Raw genomic sequence first — 27,965 nt, forward strand, 5'->3', positions numbered from 1 at the left:
AGAAAACAACATCTCATCTACTGCCTCAGGCAGCTGTTCTAATTTGTTTCCGTGATAGCAAACGCGTCCTTGAAAGTCTTCTCAAATTCAGCCTCCAGTCTAAGTCCCATTTGGCCAAACTGCTGGTACTGGAAAAAATAAAAAAAAAAAAAGGCAAAAAAAGATAATGATCATGATCAGTGTCGCTGGGCTCTGGGCACGCGGCAGTGGAGAAGGACCAAGACTCCTGCACTGGACACCCTAAGTTGCACCAACCACGCAGCTCAGGCAGCGAAAGGTAGCTTCCGCACCCTATGCACATGTTAGTAGATGGAATGTGATATCAGCACCACACATGGGGATCGTGACTTATAAGGCATTGGTTGTTTATTTCAATGAGAATTAGAAAAGTGATCTGTGTTCTTCGCAGCAGTCCCAGTAGGAATGGGATCAGACCAGTGGCCTTTCTCCTTCTCACCTCTGTCCCTTTCTAGTGACCCCTGTTAAGTAGATGGTCCGGGTACCTGTTAGGAGGACTTGGAATTTGGGATTTCTAAGACGTCTGACTGGGAGAAGAGAAGAAGCACAAAATGACTTTAAGACTAAATTCTCTTCTTTGTACGTGTGAGAACCATCCTTCAGGCACCCCTGGCTGGGGGAGGATGACTTTGGTGACTTGGGCTGCAGGGACATGTTCTGACTCACTGTTACCGAAGTCTTTAAGATCACGTAAAAATCACTCACTGCCACTCACTTTATTTGTGCAGGCTCGTTACCGGAAGATGAGACGCTACACTTTCCAGGAGTCAGAAAACAAGGGGCGGAGCGACCCGAGGGGGGAATGGAAGTGGAAGCAGAGAGGGCGCCTACCTTGTACGAGGCCCTGTGGTTCTGAAAGATGAGGCGCATGTCCTGCACGAAGCCCTCCACTTGGCGGTATCGCTTCTCATTCAGCCTCTTTTTGATTTTGTCCAACCACATAGGTTCTTTCAGACCTTGAGAGATCTCCTTCATCTGGTGACAGAATTACCAGGGGGAAAGCTACTAGCACAGTCCAGTGTTTACCTGCTAGAGATTCCACGAAATGCAACCCAGTAAAGACGACAGAGGATTAAGACCACGAATCCCACAAGGGCCCGGTTCGAAGTCACATGACATCATGGCAGCCAGCGATCGTGGTTCTCGGTCATTACTTACGTAATAGTAATGTGGAATCTTGGCAAAAAAGGAGCTCTCGGAACAGCAATAGACTTTTGAGAGGACGAACGCACATTTCTACAAGAGAAATGGGCTGTCAAGGAGAAGCCGCTTGAAACAAAGGAGCCATCTGCAAGCCTAGACAGAAAGCACAACTCACGCCCATCCTCCAGAAACTCTCCCCCCAGAATGTGGCTCTTGGAAACATGTAATGGCTGACTTAGGTTTTCTGCATGATGGCAGTGTGACACGGAAGAGAAGGCCCTTTGGATGCCATAACCCCAATCCTACTGGCCACTGGTGCTTCTCTGAAGAGAGGGAAGAGAGATAGCTCAAGGTTTGCATCGACTCACTATCTGTTCCTCGGGCTGCATCTGCCTCTCCAGGATCTCAGATTCGCGATGACTCTGTTGGCATCCCAAGAACTCCCTCCTGCAGAAGATGCAACTCCACTGGGTCCTGGAGGTTGGACGTGAGGTGAGCAAAGGGTGGGGCCTCTGGATACAGCTACTACCATTCCTATAGCTGCCGCAGTCCTTTCAGGAAGGGCTGATGGACCATTCCCAAAGCGTCCAAGTCCCCCACAAGGGATACAGAAGTCTCAGCTCCCTCCCATCAGCAGTAGCAGCAGGGGCCAGTCCTCGGGAAGTGGATTCATGATTAGTAATGGGCTGTCCTTTCCCCAGTTGGGAACAAAAGAAGCCCTCCCTGCCAGGCCTGACTGTAGGAAACTGGGCTTTCGCCCCAATGGGTCTTGGGCCTCCATCGGCCCAGTGAGAACTAGTGAAATGTGAGAACCAATTGTGTTTCCTTCTTTCCTGAAGAAGCACGGAACAAAAAGTAATTGGTGTTTCCCATCCCCAGCCCCTTGGACAAGAGTCCCTGGTGCCGAACTTTTAGGAAAGGATAATAAGCATGTTTAGGGAAATGGTCCCACTCACCCTCTGCAGCCCTGCCGAGGCAACTCTCAGCCCACAGAGCATGCTGCCAGCAGCTTCAGATAGCTCTCTGGATCAGACTGCTGGAGCTTGGCCCCTGAGGACCCTGTGCCTCACCCATCGGGACACGCAGGAACTCTACATGGGAGTGTATGGCAGGAGAAGGAGCCCTGGGAAGAGCGGGCGAGGCGAGGGACATCACTTACTCCTCAGTTTCCACCGATGGGATGTGGCAGTCTTTGTGGAAAGCTCTGGAGCAAGTATCGCAGCAGAACAGCAGCCCATCGCTGCGGCACAGCTCACACACATCTGAGTTCACCGGCTAGAACATTAAATGGCACCCACATCAGTGGGGCCGCTGAGACCCGCAGGGCCAGCGCCACGGGGATCCAGAACACGCAGAACCGTTGAGGCTGCATGATGCGTATGATGCTTCTTGAGATACTAGGGGAGCGCGTGAGGTGAGGCTTTCAGCACAAGACATCCTGGTCTGAGATGCAGGTCAGGAGGAAGAGGCCACGTGCCAGACCCCAGGAAACCAGAGATGCTAACACAGAAAGACCGGAAACACAACACGGCGATGATTTCATAGGAATCTGAATACTTTTATGTCCTTGCAGATAAAACAAGACCCTGATATTAAATCCTAATATTGTTTAATCTATCTGCCTATACAATAGTGATGAAATTGGCTCATCAAAGGATGAATTACCCAGAATTTAATATGATGGGATAAACTTCTGAGACATCATTGCACCTCATAGTCTTGGCCATATGCTCCCCATGAGTTGAAGGGGGTGGGGAAGAAGTTCTGGACTATGGGTCTGTGCCTGGAGGGATGTGGGCTGCAGCAGGCAGTGCCTGTGGGGTAGAAGAACCATGGCTACAGAGGGCCGGGTGGATGTCAGGAGGGACAAAGCTCTGGCTCTGAAAGCCTGGGCGAAGGACCCCAGGGCTCAGCAAAATTAGCAGGTGAGGTGTTGGAGGCACCGTCTCTAAAGTCCAAAGAGTGTGGCCATGCCAACCACCTCGGGTTGAAGTCTGAGACTCTACCTTTATTTTCTGGGCCCATAAAAAAACTGGAGCTTTGTTTCATAAGATACGTCTGCTTATCGTTAAATGGTCAGTTACAGTCCCTGCTAGCCACAGAATTACTCAAACCAGTTAATGGCAACCTCTTTGGGGAGCTGGGGCCCCCACCCCGCACAGCCCCTTGGCGTTTCCTCCGATCCCCAATGGGGGCTTGCACAATGCCACCCTCCCCCTCACCGTGAGAGCACGTGACCAGTAAGCTGATGCCAGGCTCACCTGTCCAATGCCTGATGTTGCTGTTTCCACCCCCAAGGCCTTGGGTGGAAATCCCCCCATCAACAGGGTGAAGAGGGGTGATTTAAACAGAACACCACATAGATGGGCGGGTTCTCTCCATGATAATCAGCATTACTATGTGATGCAGGAAATAAGGAGTGACTGGTGTGCAGGGATACACTTTTCCGGCTCCACCCCTGTGGCAGAATGGAGACGGTCTGATCGCTGGCTGGTGGCCCTACTCCTGTTTGCAAACATCCTGCCTACCCCATTGGTTGCCGGGGAAATTTCTACCTTCTCATGACTGGCTGAAGGTTTGGGTGAGATGGGTTTGGGGACTGGCCCACTGCTAGATGAGTCATGGGCAGAAGCAGGCCGGCAACTGAAAGAAGGTGGATCAGGTATGAGAGGGTCACCACCCTCTGCTGTGGGCCATTTCTACCCTTCAGAAGATGTGTGGCCTCTTGATGCCTTGCTCTGTGCACTTTCCTCTCTGGGTCCTTCTCCTCCAAACTTTAAAGGACAGACTTCCTTAGGCTTTCCATTCTTGGCCGTTGGCCTACCCCAGATGATCAAAGTCACCGTCAAAGCTGCAGTGACACCTTTGTGTCCTCAGTGCCCAAGTGCCCAGCCTCTCGTCTGTACTTGTGCACAGCTGACACGCTCCAACATCTCAAGGGCTCCAGAAGCACAGCTCAAGCTCATTCTGTCAAAAGTTAGCTTGTCTTCCAGCCCCAGCCCCCAACACGTTCTCCCTCTTGCACTTTTATTTATAAAACATCCACCATCCACCACAAACCTGAGCGTCCTGGTTCCCTCTCTCATCCTAAATCCAGCCCACCCCCAGACCTGCGGGCGCTAACTTGTTCACTTCTTTTCAGGTTTATTTTGTTCCTACAAGGGACATACGAGGATTCTAATGCCCTAGTGAATACTTCTACCTTATTCAGTAGAGGAGATTGGCATGCTTCTGAAGATCTGTATTCTACACAGGTTAATGACACAAAGATCAGAAATGTCTTTCCCGAACCCAATGAACGGAAGAAATTTGGGACATACCTTTGTTATTTCTGAGCATGGAAAGTAATCAAAGATATAAAAACACTAATAATAATAATTTTGAGACATTTGGGGCTTCTGAGTAAAAACACTTTGGTTGAGTGAATTGCGATTTTGGCCATTTCTGTTACTTTTGAAAATGGCCATCCGGGCATGGTGGCACACACTTGTAATCCCAGAAATGTGGGAAGCTGAAACAGGAGGACTGTGGTTCGTGGACAGCCTCAGCTACTTAGTGAGACCCTATTTCAAAAAATAAAGAATAAAAAAATAGGGCTGGGGGTGTAGCTCGGAGGTAGAATGCCCCTGGGTTCCATCCCCAGTACCACAAAAATAAAGAAAGAATAAGAAATAGGCTGGAGGTATCCCCAGTACCCCCAGAAGGAAGGAAGGAAGGAAGGAAGGAAGGAAGGAAGGAAGGAAGGAAGGAAGGAAGAGAGAGAGAGAGAGAGAGAGAGAGAGAGAGAGAGAAAGAAAGAAAGAAAGAAAGAAAGAAAGAAAGAAAGAAAGAAAGAAAGAGGAAAGGAAAAGAAAGAGGCCATAGCCTGGCCTGAGAGCACCTGCCTAGAATCAGTGCCTGGAAGGCTGAAACAGGCAGCTCGTAGGTTCAAGAGACAGTGAGACCCTCCGCAACTTTAGCAAGACCCCATTTCAAAATAAAAAAAAAGGAATGAGGTTGTAGCTCAGAGGTAGGATGCCCCTGCGTTCAATCCCCAGTATTAAAAAAAATAGCCATATTGAAGCGTGCTGGGTCACATTCAATATCATGGGGACCTTAAGCACAGTCCCAACCGTAGACTAAGACTGCGCAGAACGGAGCCTTGGACCCATTTTTCTTTGCATTGGTGCAGAAACCCGTGGCTTATCATCACTAATATCACTTCGTCTGTCAAGAAAGTAATGGCCCCTCCCCAGAAGAACAAGGACACAATGAAGGTACCAAATGTCTGAGAACCTTGCAACCCTAATCTTTTTTAACAAGAGATTTGATTCTCAGGCTGCCCATTAAATCATCGGTGGAGGGTGCATAAACCACTAATGTCCTGGAGGTACCAATGCCAGAGATTCTGAATCAGCTGGTCTAGCTTGGGGCACAGAAATTACTATTATCTGAGTCATAGGATAAGTAATTCTGCGCATCGAAATCATGTGGGGACTTTGAATAACTTGCAATGCCCAAGTCCCAGTCCAGATTCATGAGATCAGAATTTCCTTTAGGGAAATGCAAAGCTTTTCAAAGTTCTTTGGGTGGTTCCAGTGGGCAGCCAAAGCTGAGAAGCTGCCTAAACAGAGCCTACAAAGGACGCAAAAACTACTATTTGCCACTGTTACCATTGTCCTTGATATAGATCCAGGAAAGGTTAACAGGACCTGAGAGGGTTGCCATGGAAACAGATGGGAAGGATGCTTTCAGTGGGGATGCCCAAGCCCAGACCCATCTCCCTGACTTGGGAGTGTGTATCTGCTATTCTAGTTTCATTACATGCAACAACATACTCCAACCAAGAGTGAGCACGCTTCAAAAAAGAGAAGCAATGACGCAGGAAATGTACTCCAGGAAAAGACCCGGACTATTCTAGGCCGGTGGTTGGGACTTAGTACTTACATGAGGGTCAACTAAAATATTGTTTTGAGACTCCAGTGTTCTCTGCTGAAAAGAAAAATATTGAGTGACCATACTGAATGTGATGTTTGAATCTGCCACTTATACACAGCCATCTTTTGAGAAATTCAAGTAACTTTAAAAAAAAAACTGAATTGGAAAGCCGTTGGGCTGGGGTGGCTCCAGTGTAAACAGTAAAGTGAAACTAGATACTTTAATAATTAAAAGAGGCCGGGCGTGGTGGCGCACGCTTGTCATCCCCGCGCTTGGGAGGCAGAGACAGGAGGATCGCGCAGGTTCAAAGCCAGCCACGCGCGCTGGCTTAGGAGACCCTGTTTCCAAATAAAAATGTAAAAATAGGTCTGGGAGTGTAGCCCGGAGGTAGAAGGGTTTCCAGGAACCCCAGTACCACCAAAAATAATAATAATAAATAATAATAATAATAATAATAATAATAATAATAATAAAGAATACCAGTTTATTTCTAACTAGGGTCTCTCCACTCTAACCAATCAAATATATCTCTTAGCCATGTGTAGTGGTACACACCTATAATCCCAGTACCTGGGAGGCCAAGACAGGAGGATCACAGGGTTGAGGCCAGCTTCAGCCACTTAGAAAGGCCCTCAGCAACTTAGTGAGACCTTGTTTCAAAATAAAAAATAAGATAGGTCTGGGGAATATAACTTGGTAGTACAATGCCCCTGGGTTCAACCCCCAGTAGCAACACGCACGCGTGCGTGAGCACACACACACACAGATGATATAAATTTTTGTCTTACTTCCACCTCAGCCCATAAAAGCTCACTCTCTGCATTTGAGTTCAATGATACGTGTGTCTGAGTGCTGCCCGGTTCATGCATAATTCTTTGCTCAGATATGCTCAGTTAAATTTCTCTCACCTAAAAGTTTTCTCTTAATACAGTACGAGCCCACGTACGTCAGAAGAAGTGCCAAAACACCACTGCTGGGCCCCATGCACACTCCCTTCCCTGTCTTTCTGACCCAAGGTGTTCATGCCTTTCTGCAAGCCACAATTTCTGGGTTGAGAAATTCTACCTATCCTGCTACATCAAGGGACCCTTGGCCATTTTCCTTCAACTTGGCTGAGCGGGAGGTGTCAGCCCACCTGGAGGAGCTGCAGAGAGAGTCAGGCTAAGGACTTGCCGGTCACAGCCCCAGCTATCACAGGCCCAGAGTCCTGGAGTCCGAGCCAGCCTCCCAGAGACGAGCCCCTGCATCTTCGGTGATTCTCTGGGGATACGGCCCTGAAGGTAAAATGCACCCAATGTCCCCAGGGCTGAAGCTTTTCTTACAGAAGCTTCCCTCTTCTCCCTTCACCCCAAATCCGAAGAAGATGCCAGGCCGGTAGACTTTTCAGAGGTGTTGCTAGATTTTTTTTTTTTTTTTTTACTGGATGCTTTCAGACATCCAATACGCTCCCCTTCTGTGATACAAGCAGCCTCAGCTTTTATCTCTAGCCCAGGGCAGAGAGGTCAAAGACAGCCACTGAGAGGTGGCCAAGTCACCGCTCACCCTTGACCAGCCTATAATATTCCACCCTCCCCATTAGCTAGTCTCCCATGGTACGGTGAACTGAGACGATCCCTGTGGTCAGAGCCATGGTTTCAGTCAACTTTAATGGCTGCAGGACGTGTGGCTTGTGATTGGTAATTAGGGGTGATGGGCTGAGAAGCTGTCATGTGGTGTCACCACCAACAGATGGTGATACGGAGGGGCTCTGAAGCAGGAAGGGCTCCAAGAGGCCCTGGGAGCTCTCAGGGTAGAAATGGCCCTGGCCGCTGCTACTCTGGGAAGCATCTGCTCTTGCCAATAGTGAGAGAAATCACAGAGGCGACCACAGCTCGAGGCCTCAGAGTCCTGCACCACGAGTAAGCGTAGATTCTATTGCTTGGAAGTTTCTAGTTCATTTGGATAATGCAGACTGAGTTACTCTAATATGTGAGGAAAGGTAGAGGCACTGGTCTTTAAAATACTCATTAATTGGTCAAATTATAGTTTCCCTGTAGGAAACCCAGGGGATGAAATGTCCCAGGGGCTGAGAGTTCAGACCAGCCAGACCACCAATAATGTGAAGGCCTGGATCTCAAACTCTCAAGGGAAAATGGCGCCCAGTGGCCAGCGATGTGTGACCTGTATTAGAAGCCTTGGGTGGGTATCTGCGCCTGTAGTGAATAAGAATGCCCCTTCTTGACCTCTTCCTCAGACTCTCATCCTTAACGTTGGGAAAACTACCACTCTGTCCCGTTCTACACTGCACTTGACCTACTTGGTGTTTTGTTTGGTTGGTTGGTCTTGGTTTTGCCTTCTTTCATAGAGGGATAAATCACTTTCATAGATGAAAGAGAAGTCTTCCCAGCTCTCTCTGATGGAGTGACTTTCCTCTCCAACAGCACTGTCTTCGTGAAGGGCAAATAATTGTCTCTCAAAAAAGACTTGCATGTGTCTGTGTGTATGTCTTGTAGGAAAGATGGAAGAGGATGTAAAGGACCAGAAAAGGAATATGCTTGTGATTGCCTGCCTCATAAAACGATACGTGGTTTCACTGATGTCCCATGGTAAACTATTAGTCTGGGATCATCTGAATGACTCTCAGAAAACTTCTGCACTCTTATATTTTATTAAAATTAGAAAATAGCAAAAACCAATGGAAAAATATGAGTTTGAGTTAAAGATGAGCCTACCACCTGATTATGGGATGTTTTGTGGGTTTCGTATTTAGGTTCGCTTTTTCAACTCTGATGCCCTGAAAAAAGTTGCATATATTTTTAAAACACTTCCATTGGGCCTCTTTTGAGGGCCCCTCATTGTCACGATCACAAATGGGTCACAAATGTGGTGCAGCTCAGAGGTAGAATGCACGCCTTCAAAAAAAGACCTGGCCTTGTGTGCAGCATAGTAGCAACTCTGAAGGGATATGCCAAAAAAAAGAAAAGAGGGATGAAAAGAAAGAAGAGAGAAAGGAGGGAGGGAGGGAAGAAAAGAGAAAAAGAGGGAGAGAAAATAAAAAAGAGAGAAAGAAGGAAAGGAAAGAGAGAGAAAGGGAAGAGGTAGAAAATAATTATGATTGCTCAATTGTAATACAAAAAAATGAGATGTTGTACATGTATAAAATTATGTAGTACATACTTGTAGAAAGGTTATAAAAGAATCACCTTTTTTATCCTGGAATATATTCTTGGAGGATGAGGTAGAAATCCTTTCTGAAAGATAAAAAGATCCAAGTGTGTGATTAATCTGTGAAAACCTTCTCTTTTGTGAGTCTGGTTCTGCCTGGATGCTCTGCTGCTGGTTCAGACTCGAGGTGTCTAAACAGAAGCTCATCCTGCTCTCCCCTCTGCCTCTCCAGACTCAGCCCATGGTAGCTGGAAAGTCGTCTTTAAACCTCTTCCCTGTCTTGTGTCCTTTTCTAGGTCCTGAGCAGTGTTCACTCACCATCTCTTATACAGCTGTTACCCCTTTTCCATTCCCACCGGCGCCACTGCACCAGGACTCTGAGTCGACACACACTTCCTACATCCCTACAGGGTGTCAGACCTTCTAATCAATATTGGGCACAGAAGACAGCAAACCCCGGGGTGGTCTAGAGAAGAAAAAACCCATGGAAAGATTATCTAAAACACTGTAAGGCGGCGCTCCGTGGTGGGTTCAGGGAGCCCAGGAGGGGTGACAAGGGACTCAACACCCAGGGAAGGTCGTACATGTGAGCTGAGCATTCAGGGCTGATATAGGTTTGCTCGGTGGAGAGACCGTGAAGTTGTTTCAAAGCCCCATGGCTGCCTGAAATACTATTTTAGGGAGCTGTGGTGCAGCTCAGAGGTAGAATGCATGCTTAGTATGCAGTAGGCCCTGGGTTCAACCCGTAGCATCCAAACAAAAAATAAATAAGTACAACAAAAATACTGTTTTAAATGTTATTTCTGATTCTCTGTTGCCTAGATTATGCTGATTAGTTATTGCTGATTCCCTGTTGCCTAGATTATGGATTTAAACTAACTACCCTGACAAGGAAGCCCTCCATGAGCAATCCCATTAGCAGAATTATCGCCTGCAACATATCTACCCAAATCCACAGAGCTACTTCAAACATGGTCTGGTCTCCCTGCCTTTCTTTCTCTGGGGTGTCATCTTCCTTTTGTTGGACTGTGGACTCCACTTTTTTTCTGTGTGTTAAGTTCTCTGCATGCACTCTAGACAGAACGGCCTGTCTCTCTTCCAGACCCCACATCCATCCCTTCACAATGCTCATGTGCTGTGATGCTCAGTGCAGGGCCCTTCTCCTCTAAGGGGCAGGAGAAACTCACTGGCACCGGGGTTTAGCTAGAAGTCAACGGGTCTTTGATGAATAAATAGTGACCTCATTCCTAGGGTCCTACAAGGAGAGACGCATCTCCCGCCCCGGCCCCCGGGCTACCTCTAACAGCTGTTTCAGCGGCCACCTGCTGCAGTGCACGCTTATCTTCCAGTTCTTTGATCTTCCCAAGCCTCCTTTGATTTCAAATTCCCGAGGGGTGAACCAGTCTCCATTCTCACTCTGTATACACTTTACGCTGATTCCTGGAAGAGCAGGGTAGTTGACCGTTAGCCCTGTGTGTCCCCAGAGCTCAGACTGGTCTCCAACCGAGAGGCTTGAAGTCACCCAACCCGGGCTCAAGGTCAAGAGCAGAAGAGTCAGGTCTCCCCTCTTAGTCTTCAGGGACCCCAACCCCCCGCAGACGTCCTGATGGCTGCGCAAACTTCCTTAATCTTCAGACTTGAGGAAAGTGACAATTACCATTAAAAGCAAAGTATTTCAGAATCATCTACAAAACAAAAGGCAAGTGATTCCAAAGGATGGCAAGATTTTGATTTGCTGTTTCATTCTGGGATTGGAGAACTGGCTGGAGTCTCCGGATAGTCAATGCCCTCGGGTTAGGGCAGCGACATTGGGGCTGGGGGCTGTTTCTGCAGAGGCCACGAGTGCAGCCCCTCCCCCACACATGAATACACTTTTCTAGTTTAATAGCATTATTAAATAGAAGTTTTCCTACCCCTACAGTCAGATGTAACCAAAATTAAAATGACCATGAAATGTTATCTAGTGGAAAATATAAATTATGTTTAAAAGATAGCCATATGCTCCTTTGTGTGTGTGTGTGGTACTAGGGGTAGAACCCAAGGGCTTTTCTACCCCTGGGCTACACTCCCAGACCTATTTTATATTTTATTTGGAAACAGGGTCTTGCCAAGTTGCTGACAGCCTCACTAAGTAGCTGAGTCTGGCTTCGAATCTGTGCGATCCTCCTGTCTCAGCCTCCCAAGAGAGGGGATTACAAGCGTTGCGCCACCATGCCCGGCCATATGCTTCTATTATTATTATCATTATTATTATTATTATTTGGTATTGGGTTTGAAACTCAGGACATTCTGCCTCCAAACTACAACTGCAGCTCCTTCTATTTTTATTTTGAAACAGAGTCTTGTTAAGTTGCTGAGGCTGGCATTGAATCTGCAATCCTCCTGTCTCAGCCTCCCAAAACTGCGATTATAGGTGTGTGCTACCACACCTAGCTTCAACATGTCAATTATTAGAGAAATGTAAAGCACAATCACAATGAAATACCAGTGCACACCCACTAGGATGACCATGATTTAAAAAAAAAGAAAAAGAAAACACAAACATAAAAACTGTTAGTTTCGACATTAGAGCCCTCATACATTGCTAGCGAAAATCTAAAGATAGTTCCACCACTGCAGAAAACATTGTGCTGATTCCCTAATATGTTAAACAGAATTGCCATATGACCCAGCAATTCCAAACCTGGATATGCACCCCCAAAATTAAAAACATATATTCAGCCGGGCGTGGTGGCACACGCTTGTAATCCCCGCACTTGGGAGACGGAGGAGACAGGAGGATCGTGTAGGTTCGAAGCCAGCCTCACTGGCTTAAGAGACCCTGTTTCCAAATAAAAAATATATAAAATAGGTCTGGGAGTGTAGCCCAAAAAAGGGTTTCCAGGAACCCCAGCACCACCAAAACCAAAACAAACAAACAAACAAAAAAACATATATTTAAGCCAGGCATGGTGGTGCATGCTTGTAATCCCAGTATCTGGCAGGCTGAGACAGGAAGATTGCAGGTTCGAGCACAGCCTCAACAAATTGTAAGACTCATTAACCTACTAAGACTCTGTGGGTATAGCTTGGAGGTAGAATACCCCTGGGATCAATACACAGAGTCCCCCAAAATACACACACACACACACACACACACACACACACACACACACACTCAAAAACTGGGTGTGGTGGTGCACACCTGTAATCCCAGTACTTGGAAGGCAGAGCCAGGAAGATCACAGGTTCAAGAGCTACTCAAGCAACTTAGCAAGGCTCTCTGCAACCTAGTGAGACCCTATTTCCAAATGAATAATAAAAAAGACCGAGGGTATAGCTCAGAGGTAGAATGCCCCTGAATTTAATCCCTGGTTACCAAAAAACAAAACCATATATTCACACAAATCTTGAACACAAATGTTCAAGACAGCATTATTCAATAACAGTCAAAAAGTGGCAAAAACTCAATTTGATGGTTAGGCAAACAAAATGTGGTGCATCCATGTGATGCTGTATTATTTTGCAATCAGAAATTCAGTAATAATGCATGCTACTACATGGATGAGCCTTGTGAATGTCGCGCTAAGTAAAAGAAGCCTGTCTCAAAAGGGCACCTAGTGTAAGGTTCCACTTGGAGGAAAGGCCTCAAATAGGCAAATTTATAGAGCAGAAACTGGGTGAGCGCTGGCTCAGGGAAGGGTGGTGGAGTGAGGTGGGCACTGACTGCTCATGGACATGGGGTTTTCTTTAGTGGGAGATAGAAATTTTTTTTGAAGCCAGGCATGGTGGCGCACACTTGTAATCCCAGCATTCGAGAGGCTGAGACCAGAAGATCGCAGTTTGTGGACAGCCTCAGCTACTTAGCGAGGCCCTTTGCAACTCAGTGAGACCCTATTTCAAAATTTTAAAAAGGACTAAAAAATAGGGCTAGGAGTGGAGTTCCATCTCCAGCCCCGCAAAAAAAAAAAAAAAAAAGAAAAGAAAAGAAATGTTTTGACATCAAACGTTTGTGATGGTCATATAATCCTATGAATATTTTAAAACCCCATTTAGTGTACGATATAAATGATGAATTATATGATATATAAGTTATATCTCAATAAAACTCTTTAAAAAGTCACAATGCAAACATTTATATTTACTGGCATCCAAAGGCCCATATTAAGAAAGGTCTGACATGAAGTCTATCATAATATTTTTGCAACGCTTTGGAATTTAGGATCACAAACTATGTCATATCTGTCATGTCAACTAATTCACACAGTTATACCATGCGGTGGCTCATTAGTTATTTTCTTCTAATATAAATGACAAATTTCAGCCTTAGCAAGGCCCCTTTCTCTCTTGTGAATGTAACAGTCTACCCTGGCATAGCGGAGGCTGGACCCAGGCTTCCTGATTCTAAACGCTTTGATCCTCTCAGTGTTTCAAGCACCTCGCCCTGTGATGAGGACTCAGCGGGACCGAGGGTGCAAAGCTGGAGGCCGCGGCTCTCTCCCCTTTTCTGTCTAGTTCTAAGTCAAATGTGCAGTATTTCCCACCTGTGGACTGAAGTTCCTGCGCTTCTCTTGGGCTCTTTGGGTTGAACATCTGATATGATTTCTTCAAGTGTGAATCCCTTCCTCCTCCTCTGGAGCCCAACCAGGGCCGCCATTCTTTGAACGGTGAGTAAATCACATGGGTAATCCCTTTGCTTCCTGCGATTCCTTGGGTATGCGTTTGCAAATGAAAGAAGACCATGAAACCCACCTCGTTTCAGTCTCTCCTTATGTAAGACCCCCTTCACTTTACCACACCACACAGGAAGCGACGGGGCACAGAAATCCACCAGTTCATCTCCGTGCTTTTGTGGACCTGCAAGAGAAGACTTCACTGGGTCTCACTTTTCTATGGCACGGGTTCCCCTTCTCTCTTACGGAGGGAACTTAGGAAATGCTACTGCACGCGTCTCTTGCAGTCACCAGTCTTTTTCCAAGGGTGCAGAGCAACAGAATGTCTGCCCCAATTTTACCCCTCAAATTTCACACCAAATGGAATGCTTTAGGAGAGGCATTGGGGCTTCAATAAAACTGTCTTCATTCTCCATCTAGCAAGCCCTGCTGATTCTCACATGGCCATGAGGCGTCGCTACGGGCACTGTTCTGCGGTTTTGCTGCAGTTGGTACCTGGAGACAAAGCCAGGAATGGTGTGCAAATCTCCCCACGCGAGCTGCCTGAGCCAGCGGGGAGAGGGCAGCGCGGCACAACCTCACGGAGCCAGCTCTGCTCCCACTGTTGTCTGCTTCTTCGCTGTTCCCTCTCTGCAGCCAAGTGAGGAGCTCAGGGAACTCCAGAATGATCTAAAAATTACACAGAGAGATGGGAACTGGGGACCTGTCTACGCAGAAGTGGAGGGGAAAGGTATTCGAACAAGCTCCAGGAATAGCTAATCTCGCCCTTCCAAGCAACCTGGCAGAGTCCCAGTTGGGAGCAGGGGAGCTGTCCTTGGTCCTAATACTAAGTTTCAGACGGGCAGATGATTGGGATTGGAAAAGGATGGTTGGCCCGATTCACTCTCTTACTTAACAGATGAGGAAATGAAGACAAAAGAGGCGGAGTGATGGGTCCAGGCCAATGCAGCTGGAGGAGAGAAGGCCCGAGGACATAGGCCTCTGCCCACCACTCTTGGCCACCTTGGCGAGCAATCCCTGAAGGCCATCTGTTCAGTGGCAGCAGCCCTGCAGTGGGCCGGGCCCCTGGGGTCTGGCTCTAGCTGAATCGCCAAGCTTCTTTCGTCTCTCCCGGACACAATGATTAAATATGATACATTTCTCAATAGTTAGTACATATATTTAAAGGGATCGGGTATTATTAAAAACACAGAGTTAAACACTGGAAATGAGATTTTTAGTTATTGAAAATATGCCATAGTCCTCTTTTCTTCTTTGACTCTTGACTGGACTCTTCTGTGGGGTTCTGACATTGCAAGGTAAGTGGGTTCTAGATCTACCTATCTTCCTCCCTGAATAAATAGAACAAGGTCATCACGGTCACTGATGAGACACTGCACTGCTTGTGTTAGTGCCTTTCAGAAATTCCATTCAAATGTAACTCTCCCATACGCCTGCCTAATGCATACAAAAAGATATAATCTCTAGCCTTTAAGCTATTGGGAATTAGATGGCTAATCTTAGACACATCTTACATTTCATTTTCATATTTCGTTAACAACAAAAAAGTAATTGAAATCAGCATTTCACATGTATCTCAAGCAGCAGTTTGCCAAGTCTTGGTATATTCCAAACACTTGTAACCTACTAATATATTTAATATTTAATAAACATATGAGATTATGATGATGATTACCCCCATTGCAGACATAAAAATACTTAGAGGAAATTGATTCAAAACTACAAATTTAAATGAAGGCATCGTAGGTTCTTTTAGTGGAGAAAAAGAAAGAAATTATAGTTTCTTGAGTTAAAAGAAGTTAAGGTTTTCCAGGTGAGATCCTTGCTCTGTATCGCGCTTTGGGCAAAGACACCTGTACATCTGTGCAGACGGAGACAGTAAATGTGACCAAGGGCTTTGTCCACTTGGGTTTGTCAGAGATGTTAGGATCTAAGAAACCAAAAGAAGGCTTCCCAGAGAACCAAGTCTTCTAAAACAAAAATGGCTTGGAAGATGCTGCCACAGAGGAGATTTTCTATCTGTAAGTTGACTGGCTGCGGGCGAGCAGCCCAACGTTTGCTATCACTCCAGTGTGTCCTGTTTTCTAAAGCAGCAATACACAGAATTTCTTCCGTCTTGTATCCAGTGCTTACCACTCAGTGACACCATCTAGTGGTGCTGGTTTTGGTCCCATAGACCCCAGGAAGAAATATTCTCCTGGCTGTTCAGTCTTGAGTGCTTCAAACTCTACATGTTATTTCAGAAAAAAAAAAAAATCTTTATTGCATTCAAACTTTCAAACTCAAAGTAGACCTAGTGCCTGGTAATGGAACCCTGTACTTTCGAGTCTTCAGACTAAATGGTTACTGAGATAGTTTTTGCCTATTTAAGTCCAAAATGACTCATGAGACAAATATTGATCTCTGGGGAGGTCTTATCCCAAGATCAAAGTTTCAGCCTACAAAATTCTCACCTTGTTAATATTTAACCAAGATAATGGGAACGCAAACAAGATTTCTAGGAGAGTTAGGTAACTCTTCTAACAAAATAGAAGAGCTACTCAGCTAAAACCTAAGGAAAATTGAAACAGCAGGAGCGTGTCTCCAAGAGCCATATTCCTCGTTCTGCTCCTTCCCACGTCCTCCTGCTGGGCAGTGGGCCCACTGGGGAATAGGCCAGCCGGCCAGGTGTGGCTCTCCATGGGCTCCGCTCCCTTTCTCTCTCACCCAAGAGGCCAACAGCACTCTGGACAGCCAGCACGGCTCTGGGAATCCCTGGCTTCTCCCTGCCCTTCTGAGGGCCCTACCCGCAGCCCAGTGAGAAGAGGTTCTGACATCTTATTCTTGTTTCTTTCTCCCTGACTATATTCTAGCCAAGTTTGGCACTGAGCTCTGGCCACAGCCGTAGATAGTTCAGCAAATGCAAAGCACCTTCCTGCATTCAGTCTGTCTCTGTCTAGTTACATCTTTTTAAGATGAGTGGGTATGTTGAATTTACCTTTCATCCAACCTAACACTTTCAGAAAGAAAGAAGAAACATACCTAAGTCCGGTCTAGCCCTTGGAGCCTTTGGTAAAGGGTACTAGAAGCTTATTCTATCCAGCTAATTCATAATATGGTAAAACCCACTCTCAAACTAGAGTGGTCAAGCAAGACAAGACTCAACTGTGATTGTGTAGGCTGTAATGCCCACTTAATAAATCATTGAAACCACATCACAAACCCTAATATACTATAGGGGTCAGAATAAATTTAAAGCCATTTTAAAATAATTGTTATGCTCAATATTAATTAAACTCTATGAGTAAATATGACACAGTTGTCAATTTCCTCCTCTTTTATCAAATTTTTAGTAGAAACCCCAACAGTTCAAAAGGATTCAGTAAGTGCCAGTTGCCCTGGTCGGCCCTAAAAAGGTTCCCACAACCCAGGCATTCCAATGGAAAAACTAGAAAACCTCAGGCAACCAGATTGAGATGGACACCCTGGTTCAAACACCCACATGCTGAGGCAAGGCTCCAGGCCACTATGGGACCACCTGAGGGGCTGGTAGAACTGGAAATGCCAGTGTTGGCCTGCACTCACATCCCATCCTCACAAGAAAGGCTACGTTCTTTCTAAAGAAGGCGAGCTGTGGCGTCTGACCCCTCCTCTTCCCTTACAGCAGAACTGATGAAAGTAAAAGTATCTCACGGAAGAAAAGAGGACACTCCATTTCCAAAATGTCATTTCATAGCTATGGCCTTCAAACAAGACACTCCCTCGCTCTTCTCTCTCCTCTCATCCACCAACCTGGTCCTGCACGGGCCCAAACCAGCAGCTACTGAATAGAGGTAGAGCCCAGAGAGAATAAGAGAAAACGTGACCACACATCCCTCCCCTTCACTTGTCCAGATGAAAGCTTGCCCAGGCTGAAGGAGGGAAAGTACTCCAAACTGGAGAAAATATAGAAGTTTTGATGCCAAATCACAAAGGCCTCTCAGCTTCTGAAAAGAGGCAGGTATGGCTGTTAAAAGGGGATGGACACCAGGCATGGTGGCGCACAACTGTAATCTCAGCATTTGGGAGGCTGAGACAGAAGGAGTGCAGGTTCCAGGCCAGCCTCAGCAATTTAGTGAAGCCCTCAACAACTTAGTGAGAGACTTTATGTTTCAAAAACATAAAGAGGGCTGGGGTTGGGGTTGTAGATCAGAGGTAGAATGCCCCTAGGTTCTATCTCTGGTACCAAAAGAAAAAATATAAAAAGGAACTGAAAAGCCATAGAGCCAGCCCAAGACAGGAAAGAGCTCATCAGGGGGAGGACTAACAAGGGGAGTGAGTAAATAAGCTTGCTTTCTACTTACAATTTACCAGGTTCGCCCATTATCACAAACCACTATGGAAGGTAAAATAATTTCCAGGAAAAACAGATACAACTAGGAAAAATGTGAGGTCCCGGGCAGAAAAGCTCTATGACAGAAATACACACAATTTCCACACCTTGGCTCCACATCATTTTGCTTTTTAGATTTCACTGCTCTCAAATCAACAACTAGATTTGACCAGTAAATAGTTGAGGATCTAGATGCTTCAAAATCTTTGCAAATATGTGTTGACCTGCAAGGCAAAGAGAAAGTAGGCCATCTCTGTCTTACCCCTGACCTTCTTGACAGAGGCTTGCAGAGTCCGTCCTACTTCCTTCTCACTGGAGGCTGCCCGGCCAGGGGCTGGGCTCTTGCCTAGGGATGGATGCGGGAAAATGAATTGAGAAAAACAAAGCTGACAGGTGGGAGCCCTGGGTGTGCTTCCCGGACCCTTTCCTCCAGCTCCCCCAGCGGTGAAGCTAACGTCAAGGAAACCCAGACAGACATCCAGGGCATTCTTGAGATTTAGGAAGGCTGACTTTTAAATTCTAGGCAGGGTTTCATTCCCTTTGCAAAGAAGTCTCTTAGAATTTGTCTACATACACACATAGACTTAAGTGAAAATGTTATCCTGGTTCAACCCAAATAATTCATTATCTTGAAAATATGTATTCATAAAATGGGTGCAACCGTTTCTTTTGTCTTTCCAAACAAAAATACACACATCCACCAGTAAAAAAAAAAAAGCCATATAACTGACAAGAACATAAGATATAATTTGGTGAAAGTTACTATTTTTAATAAGCTTCTAAAATCTTAACATGTAGATATACTGATTCAAAATTGACAGTCATTCAGAAAAAAAGAGGTTTCGTTTTTATTGTCCAGGAGAAAGGAATTTCTTACACCATTACTAAAATAAGATTCAATGCATATATTTTATGGATGAACTACCATTGATTTCTCTGTATGTTCCTATCTACGTCTCTATACATAGGTAATACATCTATGCATAGCTAAGTATATATGTACAAATCTGGACTTAGATAAATACATATTTTCAAACAAATGTTTACATGTTTTTTCTACAACATGTACACATGCACACACATACACATATGTCCTGGTTTGTCCATGTAGCTCTGTTTGGAACATGTTTTAAATTAATAAAAATGTTTCTCCAACTAGGAAAGAAAGCCATATCACTGAGGGTAACAGCACCTCCCCATTAACCCTGGGCCATCTCGCTCTGAACCAGTCCTTGTATGAGACATAGACCATTTTGTTAAAGACATTGCATTTGGGGGCCCTGTCTTGCAGCATCTTAGCCGAGGTCCTGACCAGCGCAATTGCCCCAGCGGCCAGGGCCCTCGGGAGCCTGCAGCTCCGAGCAAACAATAGCAGCCCGAGTGGCCACACGCTGCACCTGCTTACCTTTTCCAAGTGTGTTTTGCTGTCTTCTCTTTACCATTTTTGACCAGCCATGTCCTCTTTTTTCTTTCAAATCAAAAAGAATAAATTTAATCATTCAGAGCTATAAATACAGTTCTCTAAGCCTTATATATCAGTTAGTATTCAAACTTTGTCCCACAGGAATGGGTTAAAATTCCTAAGGCTCACTGTAGCAGAGGGGAGGCCAAATATGGAGTTAAATTTTAATTCTGCCTGTGGACTGGGTCACGGGCTTGTGGACCTGTTGAAGAGAACTTTCCTTTAACAATTTTTGTGTGTGTGACACTGGGGGTTGAACCCAGAGGCATTTTACCTCTGAGCTAAACCCCCAGCCCTATTTTATTTTTTATTTGGAAACAGGTCTCATTAGGTTGTGGAGGTCCTGGCTAAGTTGTCGAGGTTGGCTTCGAACCTGCAATCCTCCTGTCTCAGCCTCCCAAGTACTGGGATTACAAGCATGTGCCACCACACCCACCTCTTTGGCAATTTTTAATGAATGAAAATCAACTCCTGCCTTCTGCTGCAAGACAATTGTTCTGGTTATGTTTTAAAAGTTCCCCTTTCAAGTGTTGATCCTATAAATGCAAATGTGTGGTGAGGGGCACATTCCTGGAGGCCGGCAATGTGAGGACAATAATATCCCTCACCAGAAGCTGAGGGGCATTCTCAGCTTTGACGTGGTATTGCAGGATAACTAGGTCTCCAAAGTCAGGAAACAGAGACCAGAGTCAGAAGCAGGTGTCTTGTTTACTAGTGAAGGCTCAGAAAGCCAAGCTTCGGGTCTGAGCCCCAATCACTGAACCTACAAGCTCTTTTATATATGTGGTCACCTGATGTTGGGAAGGGAGGGGTAGGCACGAGGTATGCATAAGCTGGACAACAGAAGCAGACCAAGCAATTAATCATTATATTAATCATTATGTTGTTTTTCTTTTTTATCATTGCTTTGTTTCTATTTGAGAGAGCTTGTGCAGAGAGAGAGAGAGAGAGAGAGAGAGAGAGAGAGAGAGAGAGAGAGAGAGAGAGAGGAGAGAGAGGAGAGAGAGGAGAGAGAGGAGAGAGAGGAGAGAGAGGAGAGAGAGAGCGCCTGTGCTGTCTTATCTTTCAAACTACCTATTTGTTAATATCTGAAGGGGAGACTGTGATGAATTTTTATTCTTTAATTTGCTCTTAGCCAAATAGAGTTTTAAGGACAAAGCCGGGGTCCTGCCTCAGTGGAGAATTTCCATTAAATCTCTATCTCCTTGCAGTTGTACCATAAATCTTCTCACATGTTCACTGCAGCCCCAGAGCAGCTTTAAAGACTTTTGGGAGCTGCGGCGGGCTTCTTGGTGTTGCTGGGTTTTTGCATCCTTTGGGATTGCACGGATACCTGCCTGAGATGGCGAGAAGACCATCAGCACTGGGTGAATGGAGACTGCACGGGATTATTAGCAACTCTAACGATGGCCAGCTACTCGAGTTTACCCACCAAAAGCACAGGCCTGAGGCATGGCTGGAGGCCTTGAGACGCTCACCTGAGAGGCCCCTTTGGGGTGGGTCACCTCAGACCTCAGGCCTGACAGTGAAGGGCCCCAAACGCCGTGCTCTTCAAGAGACATGGTACACCCAAGACCACAGGGACTTCGCCCACTGGTGCCTCTGCCTTGGGTCTTCTTCAAGCCTAAAGCAAACCCTCGGCTGGGTAGGGTCTACACCTCATTAGATGCTCGAGAGGCCCAGGCTTGGTTCTCTGACGCTTGGCTATATTGACATCTGCGCCCACGGGCCTGCCGTGGTTGACTGGCCTCAGTCTGTGTTGAGCTGAGAGTGGACGTGGTCACTCCTACAAGGCTGAGTCTATTTTCCCACCTTTCCCCAGCTTTTAGAGGCCAGACATACTCCGTGGCCCTTCTCTCACCCTCAAAGCCCACAGCAGTGCATCCCTCCGGCCGCCCCTCCGTACTCACATCCTCCTCTCCACAGCCTGCACAGCCTCCACTTCATAAGACCCAGAAAATTAGAATGGCCCTGCCCAGGTAATCCAAAATAATTTCCCATTTTACAGCTCCTGTCTTAATCCTTCCTTTTGTCACAAAGATAACAGATGACAGGTTCCAAGGATTTAGGACACAGACATCTTTGGGAGGGTATCATTTTGTCTATCACAGTATCATCAGTAATAGTAAGAATAACTTTTGCATTAGAAAATTTATCTGTATTATCAAAAGCAAGTTAAATTATCATTTATTCTTACTTCTCCTCTTGGATTTTCTTAAAGTCGTGTTTCCAATACCCACAGCATCTAGAAAATAGTAAGTGGTAGTGAGGGAAAAGAAATTAATAAACAAATGTTACAAATTTTAGGAAAATTCATACTGCAGAAGATTATGCTAAAAAGATGTTTGGGTTCATTCCTTTTGTCCTTATAACCCAAAAACCTACTGAACTGAGCGTAGAAGTTCAGGATAAGCACTCGGACTTCATTTTACTTCTGAGTGGGACTTCAAGACACTTTTCCTTTGGTAATAGAAGCAGCTGTCCTACCATGCTTAGGTCTTAAGATATTTATATGGGCTAAGTAATATTTTATGTGCTAAATCTTATAGGCAATCTCTATGTACACAAGTAGCATGCTTCAAGACTTCAATTGAAAATATGTACTGGATTAAGAATCTATCCTCTCAAACCTATCCTCCTGATGATTAAGAAGCATGACCGGTTGTCTGTCATAGAGAGCTCGGCTGTGACAAAATGACACTATCATCTACCAGCAGAGGTGTACTTGACTCTTCTGGGGTTGCTGGGAAGATGGGGTGTGACTTGATAACACCGATGTCATAAACAAGATCCCCCCAGTTGAAAGAATACATTTCTACTACATTGTCTATACATGATCGGCAGAGCCCATGCTGTGAAACACAACTTCGACAAGATTTCTTGCTTCCCTGCGCTATCCAAAAGTCTCAGGTCAAGCAACTGGAGAGAGAAGGGTTCTGACAGGCACTACGCCCATGCTACCCTACCAGGAGTCTGTGGTCCCCGCTGAGCCATCCCCACACCGTGGCCCTTGGGTGGCCCCACCCATCGAGTCACCTGCTTGGCCACTGTTCAGACTTGCTTCCGGACCTTCTTGTACATCTTTTGAGGAACACATGACACAGGAACACGTCTCATTTCCACGCATTGATTGCTCTGATCCTGGCCAAAGTCAGATGTGAGAAAACATTCTATGTGCCCCAGTGACCCTCTTTTCTATACACGACTAGGCCCCTTCTCTACTTCTTCCTCTGAAATCTTTCATTCTTCCTCCCTCGATCTGACTCTTCCTTTCAGTCTCTTTTTCCCCCTCTCCTATCTTTTCCTCTCTGTCAAAACTGTATCTGTTCTTAGTGGTTTTCACTCATAACTACCTTGTCCAAGAGTTCTCTTCCAGGCAAAAGAAATTGTCCCTTGAAAACAGTAAAAAGTACATCCATTCTAAACTCATCCCAATTGGTCCATGACTATTTACATCACTAGCCACATTTCTGGAAGCCAGCCAATCAGAAGCAGCCCCACAAATTTGAAATCCAACCAATGAGCAACAGCCACCCCCATAAAGCCTGAATAATGCCAACCTAGTCATAGATGCTCCTGTTTCTAAAAGTCTGCAGTCTCTCAACTACATGCTTCCTGAAACACTAGATAAAACTAGTAGTTTCCTTTTTTATAAAGACTGTGTCCTTTAATCACAGTGCCTCCTCCCACCAACCTCTTTGAATGGCAAGCTTTTAACCATTCAAATAAAGAATGGTGGCCTCTCCCTTCAAAATGTGAAATTCCCAAAATGACCCCCTTGAAGAATTGCTTGGTGCATCTGCTTGAACCAGCAGACTTTCTTTTCTTTTTTTTTTTTTTTTTTTTTTTTTTGTATTACAAAGGACATTCTAACTCTGAGCTATACAGACAGCCCCTTTTATTTTAAAACAGGATCTCACTAAGCTGCTAAGGGTCTAAGTGGCTGGAACTGGCTTTAAATCTGCACTCTTCCTGTCTCCACCTCCCAAGCACAGGGATTGCAGGCTGGCACCACCACATCTGGCTGATTCCAGACCTCTTGTGCCCAACCCAGAGTCTTCCAGATCCCCCGCCAAGTGAATTAGCCTCAGTAAAACTTGAGCTCCAACTTGTTTCACTGGGCTCTTATTTATGAATTTATCTTATTTGAATATGGATCGGAAATTAGACATTAAGTAAGTAGATATTTCGGTTCGAGTACAACATTTGGCAATTTCCCTCCGTCATTCTATGCCATTCATCTGCCACCTCATCTGTTCTCACTTTCTTTTGTCTAAAGTCTTGTCTTATGCGCATGCTCCTGATTTTCCTGTGTTTTCTGGATATTAGAAAATAATGATCAAAGCATATTGATGAAGACAAAGGTCTAATAAATCCCAACCCAAGCCAGTCCCCCAAACTAAAAGATGTGGGTTCATCACACAGTAGCTAAATTGTGCAAAGATGATTGGCCAGACTTTGTTTGGGGTTCCTCATTGAAACCTTCATAAAGGCACTTGGTACCTTGCCAATTTGTAAAACAAAATCATTTTGCTCAGTATGTAATCTAGATTTAAATAGTATCACAAGAACAATTATATGTCCCCTTTTTAAGTCTCTGCCTAGTTGTCGAACCCAGTGCTCACTCCCGGCAAGACACCATTCACCTTCATAACCAAATGATGTAGTGGCCTCTTTGAGTTTTGTCTTGAAATTATTTTAACCAAAGCCACAATCTCCCCCAATAGAATTTTCACTTCCTCTAAAGATTCTCACCATGATTCTAAATCTCTCCTCTACCTTGATACATGACAAAATTTCAGTAATAATAACTCTGAGTTACAAAAGGGGATTTTTGACAGCTCACAAGTAACACAATCGATAAATGGTTCTTTTTTTTTTTTTTTTTTTGGTGGTACTGGGGTTCCTGGAAGCCCTTCTACCTCCGGGCTACACTCCCAGACCCACTTTTACATTTTTATTTGGAAACAGGGTCTCCTAAGCCAGCGGCTGGCTTCGAACCTGTGCGATCCTCCTGTCTCTGCCTCCCAAGCGCGGGGATTACAAGCGTGCGCCACCACACCCGGCTGATAAATGGTTCTAAAAGAAGGGGAAAATGCCGGGTGTGGTGGCACACGTTTGTAATCCCCGCGCTTGGGAGGCGGAGACAGGAGGATCGCTCAGGTTCGAAGCCAGCCTCCGCTGGCTTTAAAGACCGTTTCCAAATAAAATATAAAATAGGTCTGGGAGTATAGCCCGGAGGTAGAAGGGCTTCCAGGAACCCCAGTACCACAAAAAAAAAAAGCAGTGAATTCAACCTGTGGCTGGGTAATTAATAACTGGTGGCTTCTTCTTTCAATAGCACCCACATTTCCATTACTCACCACGAGGGCCTGTGGGCATCTCTCTGGACACTCTCCTCCTGGTGTCTCCTGTCTCTCTGATTCTCCTCCTTGAGTGAATGTTCTATCTATTTTCTCACATTTCACCTCTTCTCACTGTTCTGTTCTTCTGGGTATCTCCTCTCTCAGCTAGTAGATTCCATTCACATATTGCCTAGCTCACTGTGGGTTTCCTGTCTTCGCTTAGGCATTCTTTATTTGCTAAACAAACTCTCTTTGCGTTGAGCCCCGATAGACTCCTCTGGGCACTGGGCTCCTACTTTAGACTCGGGTCATGACTCAACCCATGCCAGCGTCGAAGAACTCAAAGCCCAGGGACAGTCAACCAGAAACCCAGCCTCTGCTCCTTTTTTCCTTCTTATAACACACCCGTATCTTACCACTTGTGTTTCTAACTCCTCAAAACAAAAACAAACATTTGCAAAGGACTGCTGCCTTCTGCAAAATAGATAGATGTCCTTTGGGGGACTCATAAGGCCCCCCTCTCACACCAGGGCCACCACGGTGGCGCAGGTATCTCCAGGGGGGGTGTCCCTGTCCTCAGACCCTTCCCTCCTTCGGGTCCCCTGACACGGTTCTGCTGCTGTTATGCCTGGAGCAGAGATAGCCCACCCGCCTCCCTCCCTCCCTGAACTTCTCATTCTCTCTCAGTTCTGACCCTTTCACGGGCTCTGTGCAATTCTTTCTGTCTGAATATGTGTAAAGAGCAGGGTAGAGTGGGAAAAAAAGGGGGGAGGTTCCTTTCTGCAGACAGAAGAACAAAAATGCATGAGTGGAGTGGGAATCGAAAGCACCGTTACCTTCTCCGTTACACAGGGGCTGGCTGGGCTCGCCCTCCGGCTCACCGTCACCGGACATTTGAGGAGCTTGGAGACTGCAGGACACTGAAGAGAAACACAGACAACAGACCACGTGGAGGAACCCAGAAACACACCCGAGTGCAAAGCCGGGAAGTTCAGAGGAAGCATGGAGTGTGCAGAGATCAGAAACCCACTATCGGGTCTTCAGCACGAACAGGCAGAAAGACTCAAAAGGAGCAGGTGCTGTCTCTCCTTGGTAAGTCCTATTTTGACATAAACATGGGAAATCTATGCTCTGAGAGACAACATCACGCTGTTCCCAAAGGATTCACAGAAACCTTTGGGTTTCCCACAAAGGACCAGGGCAAATGCAGAGGATTCTCCGGAGGAGGCTGAGTGTACACCTCTGTGGCCAGCCTCTGTCGCCCGCACCCTAGGCTGGCTGCGCGCCCTCCTCACCTGCTGGGGACCCTGGTGGGGAGCTCGAGGCTTCCTGGGGTTCATCTCCTCCACACATTTCCGAGCAGGTATTGCCGCCCTCTGCAGAAAAGAAATGAAATCCTTAAGACGTGATGCTTTCTCCTTTTCTATCTCTGTATCTCTGGGTTTTAACTAACTTAACTGGGCACCTGTAGGTAAATTCTCCATCATTTTTTATATTTTGCCCATACTTTTTTATTTTGAGGAGGGAGTACTGGGGATCAAACCCAGGGGCATTCTACCTCTGAACTATATGTGTGTTTGTTTTGAAACAAGGTCTTGCTAAGTTGCTGAGGCTGGACTCAAGCCATGGGATATTCTACACTGCAATTATACCTCCTGGTACAACCACAGGAAACATAGGTTGAAAATTATTTCCTCCTCCCTGACAAGATATCCCACAAGATGATAAGGGGAATCCCAGCACTGCTTAAGTAAAATTGGCAGTCCCAGCTGGGCGTGGTGGCGCACACTTGTAATCCCCGCACTTGGGAGGCAGAGACAAGAGGATCGCACGGGTTTGAAGCCAGCCAAGCGCGCTGGCTTAGGAGACCCTGTTTCCAAATAAAAATGTAAAAATAGGTCTGGGAGTGTAGCCTGGAGGTAGAAGGGCTTCCAGGAACCCCAGTACCACCAAAAAAAAAAAAAAAAAAATTGGCAGTCACACAGGCATGTCTTTAAGAGCCCTATTTATGTTTCCCAGTCTCCCTCTTTGTTTTTGTTCTATACACAAGAAAACCCTAATCCCATCTGTGCTAATCCTTCTTTTTCTGCTGTGTCTCCTGAGGAAAGTAACCAATGGCTGGGTATGGTCTGACTGTGTGTGTGTTGTGTGTCTGGCTGGGCAGGATGGTGAGTGGGTGGGTGGATGGATGGATGGTGGGTAGATGGATAGATGATGGATGGATGGATGGATGGATGGATGGATGGATGGATGGATAGTGGGTGGGTGGATAGTGAGTGGGTGGATGGCGGATGGATGGATGGATGGATGGATGGATGGATGGCAGATGGATGGATGGTGGGTGGGTGGATGGCGGATGAATGGATGGATGGCAGATGGATGGATGGTGGGTGGGTGGATGAATGGTGGATGGATGGATGATGGGTTGAGAGATGATGGATGGAGAGATGAGTGGGTGGATGGACAGATGGATGGATAGATACACTGGTGGGCAGAAGGATAGATACACGGATGGGAGAACAGGAAAGGAGATGACAGAGTGAGTGTTTGTACTGACAGAAAGCTAAAGCCTTAGGTAATGGGTCATTTAAATTCTTATACCTTCTCCATCATATGGTAACAATCTGGAAATGTCTTCTGATTCTTTCTCTTCATCCATTAGTAGAGCAGATTCCTGAGACACTGGGGAGAGAAACGGGAGCGTGACAGTCAACATCTGCTCGGATAGAGTCATGCTGGGCTCTGAGGTTTGGGTGCGGAACCGCTGCCTCGAGTAGAGGCGCGTCCACCAGCCCAGCTCTGCTCTGCTGCCTTCAGCCCCTCGCTAGGCCCCCGCCGCCTCCTCCTCCATCTCATCTTCACGCACCTGCACCGCGGACGCCCTTGAGGCTCTTTCCGGAGCCCCTTGACTTCCTCTTTCCACCTCTCACCAT

General features: G+C 46.0%; 1 protein-coding gene across 1 annotated transcript; it reads right to left on the reverse strand.

Moving 5' to 3' along the window:
- Positions 1-38: 38 nt before the first annotated feature.
- Positions 39-27,965, reverse strand: LOC308258617 (nuclear body protein SP140-like; the record flags this gene model as incomplete). The annotated part of the gene is made up of 15 exons (XM_080689303.1): positions 39-128; positions 850-993; positions 1,177-1,254; positions 1,530-1,635; positions 2,321-2,436; positions 3,690-3,804; positions 10,545-10,662; positions 13,954-14,058; positions 14,315-14,369; positions 14,457-14,543; positions 21,166-21,206; positions 22,724-22,828; positions 25,869-25,952; positions 27,634-27,714; positions 27,899-27,965. The coding sequence occupies 15 exons, from the start codon at positions 27,963-27,965 to the stop codon at positions 39-41; spliced, it is 1,392 nt and encodes a 463-aa protein (XP_080545429.1).

The sequence above is a fragment of the Muscardinus avellanarius genome (assembly GCF_963383645.1).
Source record: "Muscardinus avellanarius genome assembly, chromosome: 2".
NCBI classification, from domain to species: Eukaryota; Metazoa; Chordata; class Mammalia; order Rodentia; family Gliridae; genus Muscardinus; species Muscardinus avellanarius.